The 26,576-nt window shown below is 43.0% G+C and overlaps 1 protein-coding gene across 1 annotated transcript; it reads right to left on the minus strand.

The window, feature by feature from the left end:
- Positions 1–1,033: 1,033 nt before the first annotated feature.
- Positions 1,034–20,455, minus strand: LOC116045435 (solute carrier family 35 member D3). The gene is made up of 4 exons (XM_031293085.2): positions 19,560–20,455; positions 10,689–10,899; positions 5,813–5,970; positions 1,034–1,882 (listed from the first exon to the last, which is right to left on the minus strand). The coding sequence occupies exons 1-4, from the start codon at positions 19,782–19,784 to the stop codon at positions 1,148–1,150; spliced, it is 1,329 nt and encodes a 442-aa protein (XP_031148945.1). The 5' UTR covers positions 19,785–20,455; the 3' UTR covers positions 1,034–1,147.
- Positions 20,456–26,576: the final 6,121 nt, after the last annotated feature.

Genomic DNA, 26,576 nt, shown 5'->3' on the forward strand with positions numbered 1-26,576 from the left:
GTCAGAGACAGACAGTCAGAGAGACAGTCAGTCTGAGAGACAGTCAGAGAGACAGACAGTCTGAGAGACATTCAGAGAGACAGACAGTCAGACAGACAGAGAGACAGACAGTCAGAACTGTAACTGAAAGGTATGTAAGCTACCTAACCGATAAGACTGACGGACGTGCGTCGTCGTTTCCAAAGGTCTCCGTTTGTGTCCGTCCAGACTACAAAGTAATTCCGGGGTTTTCAAACCAAAACAGGGTTGTTGTTTCTAAATGTCTTTGTTTTATTGGCGGATTAGTGTGGACGCGAGGCGTAAACGTAGCAAAAGATATTCATTTTTAAACCTAAACGTAGAAGTATATGTAGCCAGATTTTTGGTGTTCATGATGGGGAGCAGACACATGAATGCCAAATCAACAGTGAACAGGCGTGACAGTGGACAAACAATCAAAGTCTGTGCGAACATAGCTGTAAGCATGCCTTTACATGTGCATTAACGGGTTTAATTCACACCCTCAATCAGAAACAAGACTTTACCCAGGTTTGCACATAACAAAAACTGAAACTTTCAGGCATCTGCTGCTGTTTGTTTGCTGTTCCCTGATTGGATGTTTGCACAAGATGCGCTCTCTTTTTTTTTTCCAACAAGACCCTCTTTTGTGTGGAAAGCTGGCTGATCCGTGGGGGATGTAAAACCAAAATCATGCTACACCGTGGCCAGCCTGGTACCCGCCAGACACCGCAGAGAATTTATCTCTGACGGGCAGCTCCTCCCAACACTCTTCATCCACTTTTCTCCACCAGGAACTTCTTTTTAATTCTCATCGTAAATAAAGAAAATGACTGTTTCCTGCTTTTAACAAAAAACCAAAAGCCTGTTCTTTGCACTCAAAGCCTTGTGTGATGAAACTGAACTTTTATGGCACTTAAAGCGAGGGCTTTCATTGAGATATCACCGCAGCAAACATGTTTCCAACAAGCATTTGTTCAGCACCGTACGTAAAAGAAGTTCCTGGTGGACACAGAGCTTTACTGTGCCATGGTACTCTGGTTTCTGTATACTCATGTTGTATTTATTTTCTTCCTCAAGACTTTTTTCATCGTCTAATTCATTCCAAATTTTCTTTTCTCTCGAGTCTGTCCAGGTCTCTGCATTGTCGTTACGGACTCTGCTGCTCCATGTTCTCAATCAACGGGTCTTTCTTCATAAACTGCAGATGTCTGATGGACCGCCACACCCCGACGTAGCTGTCGCTAACCGACTTAGCGTTGGCGGCGTTCTCCTTGTTGAGATGCTCCCTCTGCATCTCCAGCACCTCATCTTCCGTCATGATGCGGGAATTTATGCCTGCCTCTCCGTCTCCTTGTGCAACGTCTCCTGTCCGCAGTTCTCCGTTAGCAACATCCTCCTTCTTGTCACTGATCAACACTCCCTCTATCTCCGCACGTTCGTGGTCGGATCCGATCCCCGCAGCTGGCCCGTCGCCGTCCAGAGGCGGTTTCTCTGTGTGCGGTTCGCCAGGCAGCGTTCCGTCCTTGGCGGCCTCCTCCAAGTCCTCATACAGGCTTTTCTTCTTTGTCTCGAAATATTTGACCACGCAGTAGGTGATGGAGCCGACGGTGTTGACCACGACGCCGCCGATGAAGAGATGCGTGGGCGCGACGTCGCTGAACGCCAGCATGCCGACGGTGATGGTGGCGATGCTCTTGACAACGCCGACGAAGCTGGTGGTGACGGCCGAGTTGATGTAGGTGCAGTGCAGCGTGGTGAAGTTCATGGCGCAGCCGATGAAGACACAGATGGTGAAGACGACTGTGATGTACGGGTTCTGCCAGCCCTCGTACGACCACATGTTGACGGCGTCCAGGGAGATGACGGAGCACACCAGGAGCACCTGAGAGAAAGAGAGAGCAGCGAAGAGACAAAGAGACAGAAGGTAGTTATAAATATTGTGTTTTTATAATGTGAAACACTTTGGGCCCTATTTTAGCCCTATTTTAGGCGTGAAGCGCCTGGCGCAGGTGCATTTAGCGCGTGTCCAAATACTCTTTTGCTAGTTTGACGGCAGAATAAAGGGTCCATGCACCAGGCGCATGGTTCTAAAGGGTTGTACTTAGTGTCTTCATTAATCAGAGGTGTATTTTGGGCGTAACATGCAATCAACCAATCAGAGATCATCTCCCATTCCCTTTAACAGCCAGGCGTGTTTGGACCTTGGAGCATTGCTGTTATGATGGAGGATTTGCACCGTAATATTTTTATTTGTAATCTTCTGCATGTGTGTGTGCTGCTGTGCGTCCCTGTGTGTGTAACAAGCATAGTGTGGGTGGTGATGGCTCACTGGATATGACACATGTCTTTGGTGTGGGAGACCCGGTACGGCGATACATCAACCAATGTGTCCCTGAGCAAGACACTTAACCCCTAGTTGCTCCAGAGGAGTGTGACCTCTGACATATATAGCAATTGTAAGTCGCTTTGGATAAAAGCGTCAGCTAAATGACATGTAATGTAATAATAGAGTGCGTGCTGTGCACGAGCCTTTTTTTTTTACCTTAGCCTTTCATTTTACTAATGCTCTGTTAAAATAACAATGAAATGCTGCGTTATTGACTTTAGACCAGGTTTTTGTTGGTCAATGGTGCCATCACTTCCTGCTGCCTCAAGATAGCAATACTCCCAGAATGCACCTGAACACACCTCCCTGTGAGACCAGCACGCCCAGAATGCACCTGAACACACCTCCCTGTAAGACCAGCACGCCCAGAATGCACCTGAACACACCTCCCTGTAAGACCAGCACGCCCAGAATGCACCTGAACACACCTCCCTGTAAGACCAGCACGCCCATGAAGGCACAGATGGGCGCAGGTGCATTTGCTATTTAAACGATGCGGGCGCTGGACAGGAAACTGACAACTGCGTCGGTCTTAAACTAGCAAAGACACTTATGTTGGGCTTTGTGCTGCGCTGCGCCAGATGCAAGATAAGACCCTTGGTGTTGCATGACTTATGAGTTGAAAAGTGCTATACAAATAAAGTTTGATTGATTGATTGAAGTTGAGACAAAACAAAAGGACAAGTGAAAAGAGAGAGAGAGAGAGAGAGAGAGAGAGAGAGAGAGAGAATAACAGGAAAGAGAAGTAACAAAAGAGGAAAGAAACTACAAGCAGTAAAAGGAATAAAAAGGAAATGAAAGAGACAGAAGAAAAAGAAAGAGAGAGGAAAGAGAGAGAGAGGAAGAGCTGGAGAAACAGAAAAAGAGGTGAAAAGAGAGAGAAATAAAGAACGTTTTGGAGACAAGGAGAGGGATGAAAGCAAAGAAAGAAAAGTGAAAGAAGGGACATTTGGAGAAAAACAGTAAGACGAGTAGACGAGAAAAAGAATAAAATGAAAGAGCAATAGAAGAGGTAGAGACTCAGACATCACTCAGACAGAGAAGAGGAAGAGAAAAAAATACAAGATGTAAAGAAATGGATGTATAGAAAAAGAAAGAAAAGAGAGAGAAACAGTGAGAAGTAGGAGAGAGGAAATAGAGAAAGAGAGAAAATGGAAAAGAGAAGTAAAGATGAAGAGAGGACCATGAAGAGAAAGAGAGATACAACAAAAAAAGAAGGTAGGTAGAGAAAAAGATAAAAGGAAGCAAACGACAGAAAAAAGGAAGAGTGACTGCTAAACTGAGAGGAAATGAAATAGTAAAGGAAAGAATAGTGTGAGATAGATAACAGAGAGAGGAAAGGTTAACCCTCCCTGTCACTGCCCGATGTGAGTCCAGTGCAGATGTGAGTCGCGCATGCTCAGATTTAAACTGTTTACGGCATAACGTGTCATACTGAAATTTGTGAAATCTATAAAATAATAAACGTTTCTCTTTACATACAATAACAGAAGATGGTAATCATTTCAAACGTTGTAGCTATCTATGATTGTTTGATTGCTAACGTTAGCTCAAAACGCCATTCAAGTGACAGCCTTTGTTGTGTTTGATTGCTAACTTTTAGCTAGCAGTCATTTCAAAAACGTTTTGGCTATCTATGACTGTTTGGTTGCTAACGTTAGCTCAAAACGCCATTCAAGTGACAGCCTTTGTTGTGTTTTATTGCTAACTTTTAGCTAGCACTCATTTCAAAAACGTTTTAGCTATCTATGACTGTTTGATTGCTAACGTTAGCTCAAAACGCCATTCAAGTGACAGCCTTTGTTGTGTTTGATTGCTAACTTTTAGCTAGCAGTCATTTCAAAAACGTTTTGGCTATCTATGACTGTTTGATTGCTAACGTTAGCTCAAAACGCCATTAAGTGACAGCCTTGATTGTGTTTGACTGCTAACTTGTAGCCAGCAGCAGCAGTCATTTCAAAAACGTTTTAGCTATCTATGATTGTTTGATTGCTAACGTTAGCTCATAGACTGTGCGTTAGCTCAAAAAGCCGTTAGCATCTTGTAGGCTACTTGTCGCAAAGTGACGCATGCGCGACTCACATCTGCACTCGACTCACATCGGGCAGTGACACTCCCGTTGTCCTCGGGTCAAATTTGACCCATTTTCAAAAAGTTTTTTGGGTTTCTTTCAACCAAATTGTAAAACAAAATAACATGGATGGTTCCGTACAACGTCTCTTCACAAGTTATATAAATGATCAGTTCACTACTTTCATTGAATTTGGGTGTTTTAGTCCAGTGGTTCCCAACCTTTTTTCCTTGGCGCCCCCCGTACTCATGTCTAAGAAAAGCTGAGCCCCCCCTGAAACCGAAGTTGAGGTTACTCTCGAGATAGAGCCTTACTTTCTTTTTTGATATAGAGGAGTTATCAGCACTTTTACGTTTCTCCGCCATTTTTTTGTCATAAAATAGTGATGCTGTGGCGGCAGGAAAAACGAGAATGCTAGCAGCTAGCAGCTAGCAGCTGACCTGATGACTACAGGGTCCCAGGTTAAGAGGTCCCAGAGGTTTGGCCTACTAAGTAGCCTGCCTACAATTTTAAGCGAGAACAAAAATATATAGTTTTTATACAGACTTGTATTCATTATATATTCTAGTGTATTATTCTAATTTGTTTAACATGTGCACATTTTTTTTTTACCTCAACCTCAAACCAGATAAAGACTTGCGCGGTGGTTCCCAACCTGGGGTCCGTGCACCCCTTAGGGGGGCGGCAAAGATCACAGGGGGGCTGTGATCTTTGCCGCCCCCCTAAGGGGTGCACGGACCCCAGGTTGGGAACCACATTTTTAGTCAATGGTATAGCACAGCATAGCATAGCATAAACATTTATAATAGAATGCTGAAAAATGTAGGAAAAACATGTCAAAAAAGCAGAGAAAATAGTGAACATAAACATTGAAAAAAGTGACAAAACACGTCAGGATAATCTTTAAAAACATGGGAAAAGCTTAAAATACGTCCGTCAAAGTGACGAAAACTTCGAAAAAAGTGACAAAAATATTGGTAAAAGTGACAAAAAGCATGGGAAAATCTTAAACTACGTTCGTCAAAGTGACAAAAACTTTGAAAAAAGTGACAAAAATATTGGTAAAAGCTCAAAGAAAAAAATGTCAAATAAGCGCAGAAAAAACTTGACAGAAACTTTGAAAATAGTGACAAAAGTGTCGAAAAAAACGACCAAAACGTTGGAATTTTTTTAAACATTTTGACCCAGAAAAACAAAAAGTTGCATGATGGTCAATGGGGAAGACAACACAAGGGTTAAGAAGTAATAAGAGAACCGCTACTACAAACAGAAAAAGAAATTGCGAAAAAGGAATAGAAAGAGGAAAAGGAAAAAGAAAAGAGGGAGTTAAACGCCTTGCTCTCGAGGGCTCTTACCGGCGTGGCCATGACGGCGATGGCGTACTGCGCCGTGAGCGCCCCGTATTCGCTGTCGTGACTGGTTTTCTGGATCACGACCAGGTAGGATGCGTGGATGATGACCGCCAACACGCCGGTGACGTAACCGAAGGGATCGCCGGTCAGATCACCAGCACCTGGGGACAAAAACAACAAAAGTTAACACGTTAAAGCAACACGTACTACTCTCTACTGCTGTCTCTCTACATACTACTCTCTACTGTTGTGTCTCTACATACTACTCTCTACCGTTGTCTCTCTACATACTACTCTCTACCGTTGTCTCTCTACATACTACTCTCTACTGTTGTCTCTCTACATACTACTCTCTACTGCTGTGTCTCTACATACTACTCTCTACTGTTGTCTCTCTACATACTACTCTCTACCGTTGTCTCTCTACATACTACTCTCTACTGTTGTCTCTCTACATACTACTCTCTACTGCTGTGTCTCTACGTACTACTCTCTACTGTTGTCTCTCTACATACTACTCTCTACCGTTGTCTCTCTACATACTACTCTCTACCGTTGTCTCTCTACATACTACTCTCTACCGTTGTCTCTACATACTACTCTCTACCGTTGTCTCTCTACATACTACTCTCTACCGTTGTCTCTACATACTACTCTCTACATACTACTCTCTACCGTTGTCTCTCTACATACTACTCTCTACTGCTGTCTCTCTACATACTACTCTCTACCGTTGTCTCTCTACATACTACTCTCTACCGTTGTCTCTCTACATACTACTCTCTACTGCTGTCTCTCTACATACTACTCTCTACATACTACTCTCTACCATTGTCTCTCTACATACTACTCTCTACTGCTGTCTCTCTACATACTACTCTCTACTGCTGTCTCTCTACTTACTACTCTCAACCGTTGTCTCTGTACATACTACTCTCTACCGTTGTCTCTCTACATACTACTCTCTACTGCTGTCTCTCTACTTACTACTCTCTACCGTTGTCTCTGTACATACTACTCTCTACCGTTGTCTCTCTACATACTACTCTCTATCGCTGTCTCTCTACATACTACTCGCTACCGTTGTCTCTCTTAATACTGCATCATCTTAGAGCGCGGGGTGATTTTTGCATCATATCTGATGCTGAGAGACACTGACCAAGCATCAGTAGTTTATGAGTTGGGAATGAGAATGGGTTGGTTAAAGCTACAGTGCATAGTTTCTGTTGTCCCCATGATATAAATCCTAAGTATTGACAACAACACTGTCCACATGATGCAAGCCTTTGGTGGTCGTGCACCCCCCCTACACCATTGACTACACCATTTTGTAAACATAGTCATACTGAGAAATACAGAGAGAGTTGTGTGGAGCTGATCTGTCTGTCTTAATTAGCTTTGTAGCAACTCATTTGGCAACAGCTTGAATGTAACGGACGTTCATTAATATAAAAAAGTTACGCACTAAAGCTACATGAGTTTAGGATTTTTATCAACTTCATTTTAAACATGACTTATTATGTGTAATGCAAACTTTAACATTTAAGCTTACAACATATGACTCCTGCTCGTCTTTCACAAACCGAGGCTGCAGGCCGTGTGAAATCTGGTCACGGGCCGTGATTAGACCCCAGGGCCAGATTTTGGACAATGTTTTTCCCCTTGATTTTTGACCAATCAGTTCATCCCCAAGTAAAGTGTGTGTTTGTGCCAAATAAGAAGACGTTCCCTCCGGGGGTTCCTGACATTTTGAGTTCATGAGAATGGGACGGACGTACAACCCTGAAACATATCAATGAAAAGTGTCTTCTGACCCGAGAGACAGAACATGCATTGTTTATAGTTTGGCTGAAGAAGCTTATAGTCATACAGTACGTGCAGCATCTGACTTCTCAATATAGAATATAGCTTCGAAACAAATGATAGGAACAAAGATGAGTGTTTAGAACAACATGTGATCTCTATTTATAGACACAGTGAGCGAATGATAAAACAATGTTTCATGAAGGTTCACAGTATTTGGACCTTGACAACTACAGTTGACTTAAACTGTATAGATGAATCGATCAATCGAAAAGTACTGTCTGACTTCATTCAAAAGCCGTCTTGGTTCGTCTTTCCACTGTTCCAACAATCACCACACTGGTTTGGTTGAAATAAGCCCTTAATTCACCCATTTACATGTGTTAATATGCTGGCTCTATACACGCTAATAGTACTGATTATTTACATGGACATGGACATGGACATCTGGTGGGTTTGGTGATGGTGATTTCGGGGCTATTTCATGTTAAACAAAGAGGATCTTACTCTTTAACAAAAAGGTCTATCTCTGTAGGGATCTCTCTCTCTCTATCTCTCTCTCTCTCTCTCTCTGTCTGTCTTTAACATTATGGAAAGGATCCCTACAGAGATAGACCTTTTTTGTTAAAGAGTAAGATCCTTTTTGTTTAACATGAACAGCCCCAAAATCTCCATCGCCAAACCCACCAGACTCCATGTAAATAATCAGGACTTTTAGCGTGTATAGAGCCAGCATATTTCCACCAGACTCCATGTAAATAATCAGGACTTTTAGCGTGTATAGAGCCAGCATATTTCCACCAGACTCCATGTTAATAATCAGGACTTTTAGCGTGTATAGAGCCAGCATATCTCCACCAGACTCCATGTAAATAATCAGGACTTTTAGCGTGTATAGAGCCAGCATATCTCCATATGTAAATGGGTGAATTAAGGGTTTATTTCAACCAAACCAGAGTGGTGATTGTTGGAACAGTGGAAAGGTGAACCAAGACGGCTTTTATTTTGTTTCTGTGGACTTTGAATGAAGTGTGTTTTAGGATGATAAAAGTACTGATTATTTAAATGGAGTCTGGTGGTGTTTGGTGATGGTGATTTCAGGGCTGTTTCATGTTAAACTAAAAGGATCTTACTCTTTAACTAAAAGGTCTATCTCTGTAGGGATCCTTTCATAATGTTGTCAGACACTTAGAATAATAATCGGAGCCTGTCAGCGGCAAAAACAGAACTTTTAGTGGATGCTGACAGACGCTGAACATTTGTCCTGTAGGGTTACGTTGCAGCTCGGTTCACAGCTGCCGGTTACAGCGTTCTCGCTCAATACTGGAACAGTTTCAAAGATTGTTGTTCAAATCAGTCACTTGGACACATATGCATGGGAAAAAAACAAAACAAAAACAAAATTAACCTTTAATGATGCAGTAAGGCAGTTTAAAACCACTATTTGTAGGATTTGAGTCGCCAAGAAATACCTTTTTCCTTGTCCATGAATGCAATATTCAGGGTTTTGACCGCCAAATGAATGTAACTAAAAGACCTTTCTCAGATCTAATGATTGTAGTTACTTCTTTAGCTTTAAGTTTTATCTTTAAGCTTTTTGAGAGTTATTTATTTATCATCTCCTCTAGCTTTTATAACGCTTTAGACACAGATATGGAGATAATAACGGTCTAAAATGATGGAGAAAAGAGACGCAAAACTACCACAAAGAGACACAACACCACTACAAAGAGACGCCAAATGATCAGAGACCCAAAACAACCCCAAAGGAAACACAAATGACCAAAAAGAGAGACAACATGGCTACCAAGAGAAAACCCACAGAGACACAAAATATACGGGGTAAATAGCATTGTTGTTTTCATTGAAAAATTTAACATTTTCTTGAGGAAGGACACCTAAACCCCTCACCAAATACACACACCTAAGTCTCCCACAAAGCGAGGGAAAACACTGACTATTTACTTATTATCTACTTTTTAGCATCAAAGTATTGACAAAATGACATTATCTCACTTGATCAATCCATTAAAAGATGTCTGGAAGATGCAAATATCAAATTATCCACAGGCGAAAAAAAAGTGATTATCACAGAGATTAAACCCAGAGTGATGAATCAGTCCATTAGATTCATATTCTGCACATTTCACACTTTGTGTTTCGACCCCTCCTCCTTCCTGAGAAACAGCGGCGGTGGAGATTGATTCAGGGAATGAATTATGTGTAGGTTTTTGTGTTTATGACTTCAGGATCATTAACAGTAATGGAAGAGGAACATTTGCTGCTGGGAACGATGATTAAAGGATCTTTACAGGACCAGAAATTAATGTTAAACGTTTAACAGCTTTACATTATGAAAAAAAGCTGTTTAACCGTGAGATTTATAAAAGAAACTAAATGCTGTTAGAGGTCAGAGTCGGTATTTTCTTTTTCTTGTGAAAGTTAAAGAGAAATAAAAAGGCAATGACATTAAAAGGGAGAGCGGGATGGAGAAAGTAAAGGAGTTATCAGAGGGAGAGTTAGGGTGGGAAAAGGAGGAACAACAGAAGAAAAAGGAGAGTTCAACCTACTGATTATGACATTAAAAGGTGCTCTAAGCGATGTTGGGTGACGTCACTTTTTGTTGACGTTCGAAGTATTGTCAAACAAATCTGAGGCTAAGAACGCTGGAAGACTGTTTGTTGTGTTTGGTGGTGCAGGTTGGCAGTTTTGTGGAGCCTGGGCTGTCTACAGAGACCACATTTTTTTACAGTGTGTTCAGGGGACAGGCAGCTAGCGAATAGTGAGGAGATGCTTGCTGTATTTGACATAAAATGTTGTACCCTAAAAAACGCGTAACATCGCTTCGAGCACCTTTAAGTGAAAGCTCTAATAACTAGAGATGAGCTTACGTCCATTCTGTTTTACCATAGATAGATAGATAGATAGATAGATAGATAGTTTGGGCATAAAATACTGGTGGACTGGTGCCATTTGTATTTAAAAAAGGGAAAAAGAAAGGAGGATGTGAAGCAAATTCAAATGAAGAAAGTGGATATGAAAGGAAGGTAAAACAAGAGTGTTGAAGTGTGTTTACCGGCCAGTGCAGCTCCACCGGTGGTGATGGCGACAGCGGTCACTACGCCGGGGGACGGCACGCCGTTCCTCAGCACGCACATGCCAATGCTGAGCGTGAAGAGCGGCAGGCAGCGTTTAAACACGACGTACATGGGCAGGCTGAGGCCGCGCAGAGACCACAGAGTGAGAGTGGACTGCAGCGTGGAGAGGATACACACCGGGCCGAACTCCTGCACACAGAGGGACACACACACACACAGACACACACATACACACATTTTTGTCAGTCAGAAGTAGAGCTGGGTGATTTGACGAGTTGGCTGAACAACAGAAACGCTGTTGTTTTTTTCCCAAAAGAAGGGATTTTTTTCCTCCATAGAAGTTTAGCTAGCTGTATCAAACATAGGCTTTTGTGGTGAAATGGTTTTTGATTTGTTTACAATAGTATATTAGAACCAAAAACCCAAATATTGTCCCCAAATGGGAGAGAAGTCCCCACAGTGCGACTGTGTGAACTAGTCCCCACAATGTATGTCTCACACACACACACACACACACACACACACACACACACACACATACACACACACACACACACACACAGACACACACCAACACATTCTCACTCCCCTCTCGTAAAATACGAATGCTTGGTCAGGTGCCTTTTTGGTTGTGATTGACACTAAAAGTCTCCTTTAGCGTCATATTACGCACTTTAACTAAACGCGCTTGGTCGGGACTATTGCCGTCCCTTTTGACGCAGTTATGTTAAGGAAAATGTCCGTGACGCGGGAATAATGGCACAGTTGAGTTTAGGAAAAGGTCGTGGGTGGGCTTACGGTTCTGTGACTCGTGGGAATAACGGCACAGTTGAGTTTAGGAAAAGGTTGTGGGTGGGCTTATGGTTCTGTGACTCGTGGGAATAACGGGAGGATGAGTTTAGGAAAAGGTTGTGGGTGGGCTTACGCTTCAATCATACGCGGGAATAACTGGACGGTTAAAGAAGAAAGCGGCTTCAGGAAACTCGCGGGACACGAACCCCGGTCTCCTAGGTGAAAGTCCTGCATTTGACCCATCCTCCACCCCAACCAACCTCCTTACGCGGAATTTCGTCCTTACATACTACTCTCTAAACCCCGTGTAGCTGCTGCTCTCCCCGGTACGTTATATAAACACGCTGAAGGACGCTTTTTTCGTCGCTTCAGACGCTGACGACCACTGACAACCACTGTCCAAACATCCGTATTTTACGAGTTCGGAGTGAGAACGTGTTGCACACGCACGCAAACACACACACACACACACACACACACACACACACACACACACGCTCTGTGAGGCTATAATGCTCACTGTAATTAAAAGATAGGCCTACATAAAAGTTGAGTCAGCAGTCCTGGTGAAGTAGACGTGAAAAAGTGTGAGCATGCAACACTTTTTTTACATGCAAATTAAAATATAACCTATACACAAAAAAAATCATGAACAAGTAAACAAACACAAGTACAATGGAGGCTCATTATTTTTGCACTAATGATGACGCAAGATTTAAAATAAATCTCTCCTTTTTGAAACAATGTCAAGGATTTTAATTTGCCACTGTCCCCTTTTTAAGAGATGAAATTGCTCTCAATCAGTCTGTTGGCTGTGTGCTGCTATGATGTTTTATGTCTTGTTTATTGTGTTTTTAAACTGTTTAGTTTTTGTACCGCCAACTGCAGATCATATTTCCCCTTGGAGGGACAATAAAGCTCTCTGAACTCTGAAAGTAATTTCACTCTTTTTACTGTGAAATCAGTACATTACACACAGCTTTAAACTACCAGGAACATAACAGATTTATATTTTGTCACAAACTCAGGCTCAGGGAATGTGACAAAGGAAGGGAGTCCATGCAAGCGATTTACTTAACAAAAACAGAATTTAAATTTAAACCAAGGTTAACTCAAATGAAGAATGTCGGCAAAGAAAGCATTGCATGAACGTGTAGTTAATACACTGTGGCGGTGCAGAGGGAACGTAAGCTGTAGGAGGAGAGAGTGTGAGCACATGGATCAGCTTTTACAGCCTGCAAGGCCCAGGTGAACCAGATCAAGCTGACGACCCTCACGTCAGTCAATTGCCTGCTGAGGCTGTTACCGCCTCCGAGGCAGTGGAAGGGTGCTGCCATGTGTGATATAGAAAAGTAACGCAGGCCGAGGGTTGTAGCGAGGAGACGTTCGCTGGAAGAAAATAGTGTTGCACACTCTACGCTTATATTTACATTTCTATTTAATTCAGATTAATTTCTCAGGCCTTATTACAAAGATGCTTTCATGTTACAAAGTATTGGTTTTCCGGTTTTGTTACTTATACTTTTAATCAATGACACTGTCCTCCCCCCAAAAAATGCTCCATTAGTTAGTTTGTTCAAACATCAATTACGACTCATATGTGTGTTTATAGTGGCGGCGCCCTCTAGTGACCGTAGTAGAAATCTGTTGTCACTCAGAACTCGTAAAATACAAACACTTGGTCAGTGGCTGTCAGCGTCAGATACGACACAAGTACCAGGCAGAGCAGCAGCTACGCGGCGCTACACCACAGGACTTTCACCCAGGAGACCGGGGTGAAAGTCCTGAACCTAACTCTCCTGTTCTTCTTTTCCTAAACCCAACTGTCCCGTTCGTGTCCCGCGTGTCACGGAAACGCTTATAAGCCCACACACCATCTTTTCCTAAACCTAACTGCGTCAAAAGTGACGCCAATAGTCCGACCAACTGCTTTTAGATAAAAGATGTTTAGATATGACGCTAAAGGAAACTTTAAGCGTCAATAACAACGCCAAAGGCACCTGACCAAGCGTCCGTATTTTACACAACAGGAGTGAGAATGTGTTGTTATGACCCGGGCAAAGCAGGAAGTAAGGTGACAAAGTATAAGAGCCCCAAGTTCCTCAAAAGGAGGCAGGGTGTGTGGCGGGGAGGGTCCAACAAACACAGAACTTTCACCGAGGAGACCGGGGTTCATTCACAATGCCAAAGGCACATACCCAAGCATCCATATTTTACGCAATGGGAGTGAGAATGTGTTCATGAACGTTCTGCTAAAATTATTTGAATGTGCAAGGCCTGTGTTGAGTCAATATTGATATTCGATCTGAAAAATTTGAGCTGCAAACAAGTTTGCACGATTAAATAACCATAATGACAGTTATTTTGGGAAAACACACCAATTAAACTTGTGGGGCCGTTAGAATTGAAATGATATGACAAACTATTTTTGGTGCTTGCCCACACAGATGTTGCACCAATCGCAGGAGCAGTATTGACAGTGCCACCAAACATTAATGTAGGGGGCGCTGTTGCTGCAGAAACATAAATACAGTTTCTTCTTTTTACAATTTTGACCATATTGAAACTACAAAAGACAGAACAAGCACTGAGGATATCTATGATTTCTTAAATAAATGTTAATATCAGTTTGGGCAAAAAGGGTTATGGCCCTATCTTGCACCTGGTGCAACGCAGCGCAAAGCCTGAAATGTCTTTGCTAGTTTAAGACCGACGCAGTTGTCAATTTACCGTCCTGCGCCCGTGTCGTTTAAATAGCAAATGCACCTGCGCCCATGGGCGTGCTGGTCTTACAGGGAGGTGTGTTCAGGTGCATTCTGGGCGTATTGATATCTTATAGCAGCAGGAAGTGATCGCGCCATTGACCAACAAAAACCTGGTCTGAAGTAAATAACGCAGCATTTCATTGTTATTTTAACAGAGCATTAGTAAAATGCTCCTAGGCTTACGCACAAGCGCACCCACACACTATGCTTGTTACACACACAGGGACACACACACATGCAGAAGATTACAAATAAAAATATTACGGTGCAAATCCTCCATCATAACAGCAATGCTCCAAGGTCCAAACGGGCCTGGCTTTTAAAGGGAATGGGAGATGATCTCTGATTGGTTGATTGCATGTTACGCCCAAAACACACCTATGAATTAATGAAGACACTAAGTACAACCCTTTAGAACCATGAGCCCAGCGCACGGAGCCTTTTTTCCGCCGTCAAACTAGCAAAAGTGGATTCGTACACACCCTAAACGCACCTGCACCAGGCGCTTCACGCCATGTGCTTAGATCGTTAAAATGGGGCCCTTAAGGTTAGAAACACGACATTCTCCACATTGTTTTTGCTGCATTCAGAATCCTCCTGTACAGCATTTAACATTTATTTTGGCCGCAGTGATTTTGATGAACAGTCCTGCCAATAAAATTAATGAATCGCGTCAGTCAATCAGCCTCTCAGCCAATCTTTTAGGCAGTCAATTACCCAGTCAGTCAATCATTCAGTCAATCGATCATCAACTGGAAAACACCAACAGGCAGTTTGACCAATATTGGGAGGGGCAACCATCATGCACATTTCTCCCATTCCAAACATTAAATGTAAACCATTATAATTACATTGCAGTGATGCAATGATGTACTGATGAAGGAGAAACCTTTTCACCTCTGCCAAATGATAATAAAATGAAGGTTGCGATTTAATTCTGAATCATTGATTAATACTACTACCTGATGAATGGACTACAGATGGAAATTAGCTCTTGGGCTACAATCTGGCACTTTTACGTGTACTTCTGTACATGTTCATCAAATGTGCATTGTCCTGAAATAATAAATAAAAAAATAATAATAATAGTCTACCAAACCACAATATCCACACATTTTCTAGCAGCAAGTTAAATGCAGCAATATATTACTGTAATCCAAAAGGCTTAAAGTGTTTAAAATGATATTATTTTACAACCAGTCCTCCAAACCATACGACCATATTGGATGTTCATTCCTCCCCTCTAATCCGACCCACAGCAGTGTTTTCCGTCCTGATATGTAAACCAGAGACGGTAACGGTCGCAGTTTTAAATACATTGTTAGTAATCATATGTAATGTTTCTGAAACTGTATAATGTTCCATCTGATGATCATAAATGACCTGTAACAGCAAACGAGACTATGGGCTCCTGCACACTGCCTGCATGGCGTGAGCGTGGCGTTTCTGTTGCGTGGCGTGAGCGTGGCGTTTCTGTTGCATGGCGTGAGCGTGGCGTTTCTGTTGCGTGGCGTGAGTGTGGCGTTTCTGTTGCGTGGCGTGAGCGTGGCGTTTCTGTTGCGTGGCGTGAGTGTGGCGTTTCTGTTGCGTGGCGTGAGCGTGGCGTTTCTGTTGCGTGGCGTGAGTGTGGCGTTTCTGTTGCGTGGCGTGAGCGTGGCGTTTCTGTTGCGTGGCGGCTGCGTGGCGTTTTCTGTCTTTGCACACCAGAAACGTGTCTGACGCGGCGCTGCTGCTGCTAACATTGTCTGTACACATGTATGTTTCCCATTGATAAAATGAAATAATAGCGTGTTCTTCAACTTTATTTTGTCAATATTTTTGTGTTTGTACATGTGTTTGCTCATATTTCGATATACTGTATATATTTTTATATTTAAATTCCCTTTCCTGAGATAATAACGTCCATGTTATTGTTTTATCAGAATCCAATTGAAATACAATTTAAAAAAGATTTCAACAGATTTTGCTAAATTGTTAAAATGTTAAAAGCATAGGCTCTCCTAGAGACTTTCAAACATCATAATGCCATTTATTAAATGTATTGTCAATACAATAAAATTATTTATATGTCAAAATGACATATAAACATCTTTTCGTATTCTATTTTGCCTGGAAACGCTTCCAACACGCTTGCGTGTCACGTGAAAAATAGGCATTGGTCCTATTTCTAGCATGCACACGTTTTCGGCGCAGCTCAAGTCGCACCTGAGACGTGTGTGTCACGTAGGCGGTGTGCAACCTCTCACCTGTTAACAAGGCTAGCTGAAATAAAAACGGACACGCCACGCAGGCAGTGTGCAGGAACAGTGAAAAGAATGCTATTTTTATATAGCTGTTATTAATGCATCTGCCCGGGTCCGATTTTTCCCACGAAGTCACAAAATTATTTACAGCAGGTAGACGGCGCTACAGAGGGGTCACAGATTTCTTTGTAACACTGGTAAAGCCTGTGTTAGCGTATCCAGCCAGGTAAAGGGTAGCAGGAGATATAGGCTAGGCCTTTGTATTCTAATTTGAAGTTATCTGTTGTAGTTATGGCTGATACTGGGGCGGGCCATTGCAGAAAAAAAGGAAATTAAACTAACAACTAACAGTAAAAGCTAAAAGAGAGAGTGACAGACGACGGGCGAAAACCTGAGTCAGTCTCGGTCAGGTTTATAACAGATGGAGACTATCACGGGATTTATAAATGATTCAAAACACACCCGGAATTGGCCCTCAGGTATGTCATATGTCTAACTCTACAATGCCCAATGTGGTTATACCTGAGTAACCTACATTAAATAATGCCCCCTTACATTTAGTGCCCATGACGTAGCTCCGTTTTTACCGTAAAGTTAAAACTCTGTTTCCTTTTCTTTTCAAACGGGACATGAACCCCGGTCTCCTGGGTGAAAGTCCTGTGCCCCCCCAACCTACCTCCTTACCAGGATATTTGGCACTCTAAGACGTCTGGTATACTCGCTGTTCCCAACCTGTCGCACGACAGTGTGACATCATGGGAGCACCGTAACTATCTATACTCGGGCGTAGTGGTCGCGACACTATTTGCAGTCTTCTCCTGAACAGAGGTGTCGCAACTGAGGAAATTCTACCGACTTCGCTATTTCTATGGACTAGAAGAAGAAGAAAAAGGTAAACAACGGCGAAGAGAAGCACTTTGAATTCTTCAGAATGTCTGCTCAACGACTCAATGACCTACTTCGTCGGATCAAGCATAAAATAACTCATCTTAACCCAGTAAGTTTACAAGAGAGACTTGCAGTCACTCTGAGAGTCCTGGCATCCGGTTGCCCTCGAACTCGTCCATGCTTCCTGTTTCCGCTCCGGTCGCGCACTTACTGTGGATTGGATGTGGACCACTGGATGCAGAACGTCTGTGGACCGGCTCCGCTGTGGAACAGCTGCGTGCTCCGCCGTCCGTCAATACCCACCAGGTCCGGATTTGTTGCGGCACGGCTGCGGCCATGACTGACAGCTGTAGTCACGAGGACCCACGAGATCTCACGAATTCACGTAGAACAGAACCACAAAACCAACAACAGTTAGTTTCCATCCAGAGGAGTAGAGGGGAAACTACTCTGAGCTGTGTTTTCAAGGTGTAGTGCAGGGAAATATGATCCGCCGTGAGCACGCTGGATTTTACTTTGAAAATTAACCAGATTTTTATTTTGTTTCTGTGCTCGACTTCCTGTCCTGCACTATCTGCCGTGTGCTGAATTGCTGCGGAGCTCTCCGGCGTCCGGCAAAAATAGAAGCTCTGCGTATCTGCTCCAGAGGGCTGGGACCGCCGGAGCTGGGACGGAGTCGGGACGCAGACGTTCTGCAGTCAGTGGAAATACACACACTGACTTTAATGGAAACCTAATGACTCCGTCGATGTTCCGGAGACGTTCCGCAGACGTTACGCATCCAGTGGAAATTGCCGGTTAAAATCCTGGTGCGCCAGCAAGATCTACGTCATCACATTGTCACGCGACAGGTCGGGAACGGCGACAGTAAAGAGGCCTTTATACTTCCTCACATTACTTCCTGCTTTGCTCCCGTCCGAACTTCTACGGCCACTAGAGGGCGCCGCCACTACAAACATAACTATAGGTCAGAATGATGCTGGAACAAATAACTTATGTGGTCTTTGTTCAGGGGAGGACAGTCTCTGATTTTCAGCATTGGGTATTAACTGATTACATGTAATCGGAATTACATTATCAGATTTTAAAAAATATGGTCAAGGAATACATTTCTTTCCTGTTTATTTTGAGTGAGGTCTCCTCTTGTGTTAGAAGAGCAAAGTCCTCCATGTGGCCTGTGATTAAAAAACAGCAGCAACAAAAACTTACACAGAAGAAACTGCATGTGATCTTCAACCGGGTTCGGGACCCTTAGGGGGTCCTCAGAGTTACTGCTGGGAGGAGGAGGGGTGGCCCAATTTACCGTTCAAACGTTAATATGTCTGAAAATATACATAAACATGAGTCCAACATATCATTAGCTAAAGATGAATCGGCCTATTTTTGTTTGTTTATAAATTTACAACATTGGTGGGTCTCAAATTGTTGTGGCTGCGTCCATTTTTTGTAGCTTTTCAATGGTTGATTTTGAAGTGATCTAAAAGCATTCAGATATGACTTCTTTTGTTAACTAATTGATTGCATAACTTTGTACAAAAAATGCAGACAAAAATCGAAGTAATCCGATTGTTTTCTTGTATAGGCCGATTACAAAATAAGTACAAAGCTGTGGATGTTATTAGCTACTTTAGTCATTTTAGCCTAATTTACTTATCCAGTATAATATTTAAGTATGTTATTTGTTTCTTGTTAGGTCAAGTATATGCTAATTACATAATTACACTTCTGAATAAGGAGCATAAAGAGTTTCCAGGAAGCCAGATCATAATACTTTTTTTAACATAATTTCAGCCTTGATACAGTAATAATATGCAGAGATAAAGAGTACAATTTACAAAGTAAAACGATCATGCTACACTGCAGCTCATAGGTGTAATTTACAAAACTTTTAGATTAGATTTATTAATTAGAATGTCCTTTACATAAATAAAGACATTTGCTCCGTAAGTTGTTGCAGAAAAATTCACCAGAATGCAGAAAATAATGTGTTCGACGGTCAAAATTTCTATTTATCCCAAAAGTGGAGATCTCATTCCACCCAAAAAATTTGTGAACACAAAGTTACGCCCATGCTGCAACTACAAGAACCAATCTGGAAATCTCCCAGTTTGGGATTAACCAAAAATCAAACCAAAACTGCATTGTCAGTAATTGTTTTTACCTTGGATAGCTGCACGCTGAACGGCGGGACTTTGACCACCCCCAGCCGCCTCAGCACCTCCAGGGTGAACGCCGCCATACTGCTGGTAAGCAGCTGGATGAGCGTCAGGAAGTTGAAGTTATAATTACTGATGAGAAACTTGAGCAAAATGTTCAGGGATCCGGAGAAAAAGCCGTGCGCAACGGCCACGGCGATCCCCAAAAAACGGCTCTTAACCACATCCATGATGCTTGGCTGCTGCTCGCTTTAGAGACAGTCATACAGGAGAGAGAAAGTAGTGTTTGTGCCCGGTGGTCCCAGTTTCCCAGGGTTGGAGAGCTATCAGTTTTGGAGATGAAAAGGGAAGGGTTCGGTTTGGCTGTTACGCACTGCTGCCGGACGGAGAAACGGAAGGAAAGGAAGGGCGCGAGGCTGTAAAAAGCCTACCTTTGTGAGGGGAAATGAATCCGCACGCAGGAGTTTTTTGGAAAAGAAATAGCAAAAGTGAAATCGGGAGGTAGGAAAAGAAAAGAGGGACTGATGCGCACGAGGAGATCCGCTGTTAGCTTCTGCTGACTCGCCTCTTCTTTAGTTCAAAATGCAGTTCAGTCCAGCTGCTTTCTGTCCGCTGCATTCAGGTAAATCACTCATAAACTCAGCCGCTGTTTGCATTAGTTTCCATTCACTCATTATCAGCTGCAGGAGACTTCATCAGGGACTTTTTCTTTGCGCTTCTGTTCCAAAAAGGAAAAAAAGAAAACGTCCGGTAAGAGAGAGAGAGAGAGAGAGAGAGAGAGAGAGAGAGACGCGCAAAGGAAGAGTGATAAAAAGAATCGGGGAGAAGAAGTGGTTCCCTGCGACCAGAAGCTGCAGTGGAGAACAGAGACGCGCAGCAGATGTGCGGGAGGTGTACAGTAGAGGGGAGGCCGTCCTCTGAGAGGCTGCATGGGGGGGGGTGACATTTTGCCGCAGAGCCTCTTGGCTGATTGCACGAGAGAAAGGGGGGGGGGAGATAGAGGGGCGGAGAGAGGGAGAGAGAGAGGGAGAGAGAAAGAGAAAGAGAAAGAGAGAGAGAGAGAGAGAGAGAGGGAGAGTAAGAGAGAGGGGGAGAGAGAGAGAGAGAGAGAGGGATAGAGAGAGAGGGGAGCGAGAGGAGGAGTGTAAGAGAGATAGAGAGACAGCGAGAGGGGGAGAGTAAGAGAGAGGGGGAGAGAGAGAGAGAGAGAGAGAGAGAGAGAGAGAGAGAGAGAGAGAGAGGGGGAGAGAGAGAGGGGAGAGAGAGAGGGAGAAATCATCACCCATACAAGCATGCAGAAAATACATAAATGTAGCTTATAAAACAACAAAGCACACTAATATAATGTGACTAACTTTAAACAATACGTCTCATTGAGATACACTCATTCATCTTTTATTTGCTGAATAGTCCAACGAATGGAAGCAGTTCACTCTCTTTTGCATAAACAGTACAGTAGTCCAGTGATTCCCAACCAGGGCTACATTTTCAATAACGTTTGGAAACGTATTTTCTTCCATTTCTTTTTGACGTATCAGAAATACTAATAATCTCTGCAGGGTAAATCCAGACAGCTAGCTAGTGTCACGGTTTCAGCAGGAGGACCCAGATGCAAGACTCTTTCAGGCAGATGTGCAGAACAAACACGCTTTATTTTGACTCTACAACTTACAAACTCACAACTACAATCCTACAAACGAACAGGACTCTCACAGGAACAAACAGAGAGACGAACCGACAAGAGACAAAGGAACAGAGGGGTGTAGAAATACACAGATCAATCAACAGAAAGACAGGGGATTGGACAAGACAGTAACGAGGAACAGGTGAGAGCAGAACCGGAGGGAAACTAACAAGACAGGAAGTGCAGACCATATAAGGGGATGGGCGGCGACAAAGACACATGACAGACAGGTAACCACAGAGCACAGGGAAAACAGCAACAAGCACAAATCACAATACAATACACAAAATGGCCACAAGAGTGGCACAAAGGCAGTCAGTCACAGCCGGATCCTGACAGCTAGACTATCTGTCCAACTGAGTTTTCTGTTGCACGACTAAAACTACTTTTGAACGTACACGTTCCACCAAAACAAGTTCCTTCCAGAGACTATTTAGCAGAGGCACCGTGGCTCCGTCCGGAGCTTAGCACCGCCCAAGATGATTGTGATTGGTTTAAAGAAATGCCAATAAACCAGAGCACGTTTTTCTCTCATCCAGGAATGCTGTGTGGACTAGACAGACCTTCCTCTGCAGCGCTGTGGAGGAAGGTCTGGCTAGTCTGGCAATGAAGGATATTCAGTAGATCAGTCCAAAGTCTGTAGAATTCCTCCTCTGGGGACCGGGAACATCTGTACAACATTTGGCACAAACACAAACCGACTACGGCACGAGAACATGTGCAACATGTGCGTTCTTACTGGTTGTCTTTATCAAGGAAGCTCTATACTAAAGATAGATTATTTCGAGCAGTGCCAACGGTATGAAACGGTCCTCACTTCCTGTCTCCTAAAGGGGCGTGGCCTCGTTTGAATGTGTAGTGAACATCGTGTGGATGGATAAAATTTATATTTGTATATATATATATATATATATATATATATATATATATATATATGTGTGTATTAAGATGTTCTTTTGCTAACGTTAGATATTTACACAACTAAAAGACATACTTAGCATCACAGAGATAACTTTTGTTATGGCGTTCACATACGTTAGCTTCTCTGTGTTGCCAGATATCGCGAGAGTTTGGTCCTGAGACAGAAACAGGTCTCAAATAAAGTTAATTTTCTCCTGATGTGTCCGTCTGAAAATTACCATTTTAGTGTCAGAATGTTCTGGAGATATGTGGCTTGTTGAAGAATAGACTCCAATATTTACTTTGGTGACTATGGGGCGAAAGGATCGCTCATAATCTGTGTTCACGGTCACTTCTCCCGTTGGAATCAATACACTCAGACCTGCCTGCTAGTCTCCGAGGACAAACCCACGGGACACAGAGACAGGAAGTTACTCTGAGTTGGGGCGTCTCTGTCTCTGTCTCACTGTAGCGTCTCTCCAATGTGTGGCGGTGCGCCACCCTATCAACACCGGCCGCCGCACATTGCGTTTCGTTATTCTTTATTATTTTTTTAAACGCTATTTGTTCAGCTGCATTTCCTTTCCCTGCTCTTGCGTCTCGCTCACACACACACACACACACACACACACACACACACACACACACACACACACACACACACACACAGCCCCTCCCACCGTGCACACAGCGTCTGTCTCTATAAAGGAGAGAAGACGGCTGGCGAAATTCACAAGTTCATGAAAAGGTTGGTATCTATCTTGTGAACACCTTAACACAATCACACATTAAAAAGTGCTATAAAAATACTTTATTTTTTTATACTGTTTATTGATCCCCAGTGGGGAAATTACAATTTACACTCTTTTTTTAACCCTCATGTTGTCCTCGGCTCAAATTTGACCCATTTTCAAAGTTTCTACATCAGAAATTTGGGTTTCTTTCAACCAAATTGCCCAAAAAGTAACACAGAAGGTTCCATGAAAACACTCTTCACAAGTAAAAGTAAGGATCAGTTCAATACTATCACTGACTTTTGGGTGTTTTAATCCATTTTTGACTAATCTTTGACAGTCTATGATTATCCATAAACTATCAGTCTTAATGTATACTTTCTGCATTTTTTTAAACTCTGAAATTAGATAAAATTTCATAAAGGATACATGAGGTTTATTGACTATGAATCCTAAAATGAGTTTAGTGTAAGTGTATACTGGTGGTAGTTGAAAAAAGCGCAGAAAACTGAAAAATATGTTAATTTTGACATGGGAGGACAACACAAGGGTTAAATCACTACACACAGGCCTGAAATACACACACATGCTCAGGACCTATTCATGCACAAATGGAGAGATGTCAGAGTGAGTGGGCTGCCAGTGTAGGACCAGCACCTTGAGCGGTTGGGGGGGGGGGTACGGTGCCTTGCTCAAGAGCACCTGGCAGTGCCCAGGAGGTGAACTGGCATCTCTCAGGCTACCAATCCACACTCTGTACTTTGGTCCGTACTGGGACTTGAACCGGCGACCATCCGGTTCCCAACCCAAGTCCCTACGGGCTACTGCCACCCCAAATATAATAAATATTATATTCTGAATACAATGTTGTCAGTGTGTTAATGTTGGAGTCCCGACCCGACTCTTAGCAAACAGGCGATTGCGCCTGCTTTAGAAAGTTAACTAGTCGCAAGTTTGCGGTAAAATGCAGTTGGGTTGTCGAGGTCAAAACACTATATGTAGCAGCTGTGAATCAAATAAACGTATTATAAATAATGTTATGACATTTTTTTTCTCTTACACTGAATGTTTGCTGCTTCAATCAGGATGAGTAGCCTATTGAAAAGTATTTTCCGCGACTGAAAAAGGCCCGTGTTGAGGATGAGGACCAGCCAGAACCGGAGGTATCAGTCTGAAACAGAGCTAAATAGTCTGACCCCAAACCCGGCACCACAAATTGCTTTCTAGTCTGTGGAAAACACTGCTCTCTCTGTCTTCTCAGTTCATTTGAGTTCACTTCAAATCTTTACTGGCGTGACGGATAAAGGATTTAAATCATGAAATAAATCAGAAATTAAAACAGACGCCAGATTAAATGATCAACAGTTTGCGTAAAAGCACATTAAGCTCATAGAAGCAGCTCAGAACATCCAGTACAAGTCAACACAGAACACCAGGAGGAAAAAGGCTTGTTGAGAGAAATAATTAGGGCCTGAGCGACGACAGCAGCAAAGGCCCCATTTTTTATAAGCTGAAGTAAAAGATCTTAGAGCGCTGACACACCGAGCCGATAATCGGCCGTCGGACCGTCTGGCGAGGTCGGTGACTCGAGTCTGTTCGGTGTGTTCGTGCCGTCGTCCGTTGGAGGAGCCGTCGGCCTTCATTTTGGCCGACCTGACATGTTCAGTCAGAGACAGGGCAGTCGGGACTCACCCGGAAATGGGGAGCGGATGAGCCTCTCAAAATCTGATGAAAATCTTTTAAAGTGCCAATATTATGAAAAAAACACTTTTTCTGGGATTTGGGGTGTTCTTTTGTGTCTCTGGTGCTTCCACACACATACAAACTTTGAAAAAAATCCATCCATGCTGTTTAGAGTGAGATACGGTTTCTGAATGTGTCCTGCCTTCAGTCTCTGGGTGAGCTGTTCAAAATCGGCACGGCTTGTGACGTCACAAGCCGAAACGAGCAGGCTAACCGCAACCATTAGCTCGTAGCGTTAGCATGCTAACGCTAGCATGCTACCTCGTTCTCAATAGCAAAGCACTGCTACACACCACACAAGTTCACCATAATCTACAAAAGAACTACTTCCATGTGCGCCCTCATTTAGAAGTCTCCCAGCTAATCCTGCCATGTAACTGACCCAAGTTGTAGAAACAGCCTTTCTTTTACTGTCTATGGAGCGAGCTAGCTGACATGATCTACATCTGAGCTACTGGGCATGTGCAGTGCAATCAAAGATAGTACAGAAGAAGAAGAAGAAGAAAAGAGGTCTCACTCTGTAGCTAAAACAGAGACCAGCTGAAAAGAGGATCTGCAGCAGTGAGAGAGAGCACTGCAGTACAACAACAATATGGTGTTTTTTGAAAATTAAACCATGTAAACCTATTCTGGTACAACCTTAAAATACAATTATGAACCTGAAAATGAGAATAATATGGCTGCTTTAAACTGACCTTCGTTGATCTGAAATGAAGACAGGTTCAGCAACTGCACGGCCTATTTCTCTCTTAAAATGTTTTCAGAAACACGTTTCGGTGAACTATTTTAGTCCAATATGAGATCGTATTCTGAACGAGACGCCATGACAGTCTGGCTGGGAATTTCCGGAGAAAAAAGAACCACGTGACGCGTTCGTCCAATCAGCTGCCGGTTTTCATTTTCTGTGAAACAATCAGACTGTTAATGGAAACAATACAGAGCAGCGCTGCCTGCTGCTATGGAGACGTATTACGTTTCGCGCACGTGCAGAACGTACGCTCAAGTCGGCGTCTCTTCAGTGTGTTTGAGGCACTTTTTGGACCTCGGGGACCCGACTGATCAGTTCGACTGGCTTTAATGCTGACGGTCGGCCGTCTGGTTGGTGTGTAAGCACCTTAAGACTTTTTCTATGTACACAAAAGAACTATTTCTCTCAAATATTGTTCACAAATCTGTCTAAATAGTGAGCACTTCTCAACATCTTAAAGATGAAAAGTTATCAAAAGAAAAACTTTTCGTCAAACGGTGTGGGCGTGGTGTGGCGTCGCGGCCATTTTGAGCATTTATCAATGAACGAAGAAGTTGTTGTAACTTTAGTGTACATTGTCATATCTGCCCGAAATTTCTCAGGGTCCTGGCCTGGAGTACATTTATAGGCCAAAATTGACTTTTGGTCATAGCGCCCCCCGCTGGCAAAAGGAAATCCGCCTTATATGACAAACATCATCCGATTTACATGAAACTTAGAATGTGTGGTCTGCATGTGATACTGAGGCGCCCCCTATACTTTAACCACGCCCACTTACTCAGGCCACGCCCCCTTTCATGGCTTCCTTCTTCCTAGTTCCTTCTTCATTGGTGATGGTTTGACCCGCCCCTATACCTAAGCCACGCCCTTTTCTATAACTTAGTTGATGTATACCCTTATGTGAGGTATCATTGAACTCAGCAGAGAGTTCCTTCTTCATTGGTGATGGTTTGGCCCGCCCCCTATGTTTAAGCCACGCCCACAGCTAATGAACTGTATGACAGAGTCTTGTGTGAGGTATCGTTGAACTCAGCAGGGAGTTACCTTTTCATTAGTAAGTAAGTAAGTAAAGTTTATTTCTATAGCACATTTAAAAACAGCTCGCGCTGACCAAAGTGCTGTACATAGCGCATTAGCCACAGGGTCATAAAATAAAATAAAATACACTTACAAATCAGTGATTTAGGCTAAAACGACATCAAAAGACAATCAC

Source organism: Sander lucioperca, chromosome 19 (assembly GCF_008315115.2).
Source record: "Sander lucioperca isolate FBNREF2018 chromosome 19, SLUC_FBN_1.2, whole genome shotgun sequence".
NCBI lineage: Eukaryota > Metazoa > Chordata > Actinopteri > Perciformes > Percidae > Sander > Sander lucioperca.